This window comes from Antrostomus carolinensis, unplaced genomic scaffold (genome assembly GCF_000700745.2).
Source record: "Antrostomus carolinensis isolate BGI_N321 unplaced genomic scaffold, ASM70074v2 scaffold25691, whole genome shotgun sequence".
NCBI lineage: Eukaryota > Metazoa > Chordata > Aves > Caprimulgiformes > Caprimulgidae > Antrostomus > Antrostomus carolinensis.
Genome location: NW_010292386.1, coordinates 17,525 through 21,375, shown reverse-complemented (window position 1 = coordinate 21,375; position 3,851 = coordinate 17,525). Strand labels below are relative to the sequence as shown.

At 38.3% G+C, this 3,851-nt stretch overlaps 1 protein-coding gene across 4 annotated transcripts in view; it reads right to left on the bottom strand.

Moving 5' to 3' along the window:
• Nucleotides 1-2,284: 2,284 nt before the first annotated feature.
• The window catches only part of NDUFAF6 (NADH:ubiquinone oxidoreductase complex assembly factor 6), a 16,259-nt gene continuing 14,692 nt past the window's right edge, over nucleotides 2,285-3,851 (bottom strand). For 2 of the 4 annotated variants that reach the window (XM_029087212.1, XM_010176954.2), the window contains exons 7-8: nucleotides 2,927-2,983; nucleotides 2,285-2,430 (exon numbers count right to left, since the gene is read on the bottom strand). In XM_029087212.1, the coding sequence (XP_028943045.1) occupies nucleotides 2,302-2,430; nucleotides 2,927-2,983 (186 nt within the window). In that variant the 3' untranslated portion in view covers nucleotides 2,285-2,301. The remainder of the gene's footprint in view (nucleotides 2,431-2,926; nucleotides 2,984-3,851) is intronic. The other 2 variants (XM_029087214.1, XM_029087213.1) reach the window with 2 other exon arrangements.

Sequence of the window (3,851 nt, the reverse complement as noted above, 5' to 3'; positions counted from 1 at the left end):
CCATTCTCAACATTGCCCCTAAGGGCAGAATCAGGCACAACCATCCAAGAGAGAATGCTGTTCCCTGAAGGACACAAAGGAGACATAGATTGCTTATTCAAGCAGCCTCCTGTCATTTGCAATTCAAAGTGCTGCTTTACTTTCTAAGGTCACTCAAAACTCTCTTGTGACTGAAGTCATAACTTGAATTTATTTATTCCATATCCTGTTTACTAATTCACTGATGAGTCCCTCTCACCATGCTAACTGTTCACTGCATCACATGGCTTCTTTTGTACACTAAAACAAATCAGCCCTTCCGATTGATGCCTTTATAAGCACATTGTCAAGATTTGTTCCACTTCAACACCGAAGCAAAGCACTGGCCTTGTGGCAACATATCACTGTAGCAACTCCATGTACTGGTGACACTGCATGGTTTGCCTTCTCTGCCTCCTTACTGTACTGCGCTCCTGCCAAAAGTTAACTCTACAGGAGAGCGATTCCTTTTGAGAGGACAGACGTTGTCCTGACTCAGCACGTCAGAACAAAACGAGGCCCAACTGCAGAAAGAGACGTTTGTAACGCTTTCTCCTGAACACAAAATTAACAGAGCGAATGCGCAGCTGCCCTGCTAGCAGCAACAGAGCCCAAGCCTTTGCTCTTCATTTGGCAGGCAGAGCTGCGGTGCCTGCATACGAAGGAACTATTTTCTTTTCACCAGACCTCTTTGCCACATTCAGGAACACCAATGATAAGATTCAGCAGCTGACCGAGAAGCAGACAGAGCCTGTTAAGATTTTACTTTTAGAAAATAGCCAGTGTACTCCCAATCACGGAGTACACGGATTTGGCTGGGATTGTATCAATCTTGATTATGACACCTCTAGTAATACAAAAAACAAGATCCTGAGCTGAACAAATTCAAAGAGAAATATCTTAGGAGTAAGAAACTGCAGAATTAACCAAGATCTGTATCGCAAACTGACTTCAAGCATGTAAAATAAAATCACCAAACGAAGGATTTAATGTTGGATTCCTATGATTTCTACCACGCTGACAATTTCTGTGATTAAAAAAAAGTCACAAATCTCGTTCTCAGAAATTCATTATGTAGCATTGTACACTAAAATACTGGATGCTATTATACAACCAAGCATCTGGGGAGATTAACCCCGATTAAACAAAAAAAATCTCAGGGAAAAGCAGCTATTTAATGGAAGAAGGATGACGGCAGAATAAACTACCAGATTTGTGCAGTTGGATCAAGGTGGATGTTAGGAAGTGTTATTTTACCAAACAGCAAATCAAACAGAAATATTTACCTTGATCCTAAGAGATGCTGAGTACAAAGCTCCCAGTAATTTCCCACCAAAAAAACGGAGCAATATCTTTACAGACAGGGAGGACTGAAATGACCTGGAACATTCAGGAACGTTTCTTCACAGTACTGAAGAAAAGGAATTCAGGAAAGCCACGTAGGAGGGTGTCCTGAGAGACTCAGTGAACAGGAACAAAGGGGCAGTGGAACCCATGTTGCAATGACAGCTGTGGGCAACAACAGAGACAGAGGCCAGGAGGAGGACACAGCCAAGCTAAGAGCAGAAGGAAAAAAAAAAGCCTTTGGTTGAGCTGGAGATAAAAACTATGTAAAGGTTCCCTTCCTATGTTGTAAAGCTACCCACTAACCGTAGTCACTCTTCAATGCTCCATCTCCACACACAGTTAAATAATCTCTGTACTACAGCTCCATTCACCATTCCAAAATTCTACATAAACACTCAATAATTAAAGCAGCTAAAGCTTTTCCTGACAGTTTTCTTGCATTTAAAAATATATACTCATTCTTCTAACTACGAAGCATCATTAGTACTTGCAAGAAGTCTGTTCCTTGCACTAAACAGAACTGCTTAGCTGATTTGTAAGGCATTTACTGAGACTGCTTTTGGGCACAAACAAAGCAGTTCCTTTTTTTAATTTTTTTTTTTTCCTCAGTAAAGTATCAGAACTGTCAGAAGTATCCATTAGCACAGAATTTGCCCAAGAAGAATTCTATCATATAGCTGTTATTACAGGAAAGACAAGAAAAGTAATCTCAGACAAGGACATATGACTTGGCAGATATGTAAAGCAGATACACCAGCCTAATATTCCAAGAACAAACTGAACTACTGCCAGCAAGCTGACAGCTACAGTTCACACGCATCTGCTGTCTCCCATGAACTGCACTTTGCAGGAGTGTGAAGTTAGACACTTATAATTCTATCCAGTTAAGACGTGAAAGAAAAAACTCATCACTCTGAACTCATATTAAAAAAAACTTTAATATGTTTTTTTCCAAGATCTAATATATAAATGCAATGGTAATAAAGTACTCTTCTTTTGTAAGCTTGGATGAAATATATTGAAGTCCACTTTTCGCATATTATATAAATAATCATCTAAAGCAACCTAGAAAAAAAGAAAAAGGCTTAGTCCATATGGTGTGCACAAACAATTGTGCATTAAGTTGAAAAAGCAATACATGAAAACAAATGAGGAGCTGCAAAAAGGCTTGACAGTTTGTCTGTTTTATTAACTGGCAGCCTAACCATCACAATCAAAGGAAATAAAAGAGGCAGGTTTTGTGAAGAGAAGCATTATCTTTTACTAGACCAAATGGCAAATTATAAAAATAGACAAGATGTGGGGCTCTTCCATCAGAACGATGGTCTATGAATACACAGATGTCTTGGGCGAAATGAAGTAGTTAAAGAAGGATTAGAAGTGCTGATTAAAACTGTGAGGTTCCACAATCAGGCACATATTATGATTTTTGCAAGACATCCTCCCAAAACAGACACATGCAGCATTAATTAACCATGCTTAATTCGATACTCTACTCTTCACAAACATACTAGCACAGAAACGAGTCCATCACTTAAAGACTGCATGGTATCACACCCACCGTACAGAAAAAAGCAGGGTATGCCTTCACAGGAACTTTCTTACTGAAAGATCTAGCCTGAAAGTAAATAGGGTAAGGTGGGAGAAAAAAACAAACAAATACACTTATCAGGAGAATTTAACATTGCAGATTAAACATCAAGTAATAAATATAATGATTAGAGCCAACAGATTGTATTATAAGCTTCATCCCTTTTTATTTTGATATCCTGAAACTATATTTTTCATTATGTGCAAGCCAGCACTATCCCTCACTGTACACACAAGTAATTACACAGAAAATATGTAATATTGGGAGAGGCCTGCTAAAATTCTCGTATGTTTTGACAACCTTACAGTTTACATATAATAAAGTAAATTAGCATCCCTTGTTCCGACAAAGTTCCAAGTTGCATCTGATTTAATAAATATGGTTTAACACTTTTTTCCACCGCCAAATAACTCTTCCCAAGAGACAAAAATGATGGAAGACCAGAAATGCATTTCTCTGAGTGCATCATTTTTATCCAATGTCCCCATCAGTCCCAGAAGTCCAGTTATGCTTCATTTACATTTAGGGGACTCTGAAAGGATCTCAATGCCTCAGGTTCTCAGTATCTATATATAAACAGAGTCTAAAACCATGGCTGAATCCAATCTACAGTTTCAACCCATGCACAACTCAGGTACATCTAACAGAGCTTAAGCAAATCTTCCTGTAATGTTTATTTATAAAAACAAAATCCCTCCTTGTTTTGCCTTCTCTTACAAGTTAAAAAACTAAACAAACCAACCAACTAACCCTTTATGAATACCGATGAGCATGCATGAGTTTGTTAGTTTTCCATGGCTCTTTCCAGACAACTGAGAAAATCAGGCTGAAACTTTAGGAGGGAAAAATACTGAATCTTTTCAGAGACCAAATTATTTTAAAACTTTGAGATGTA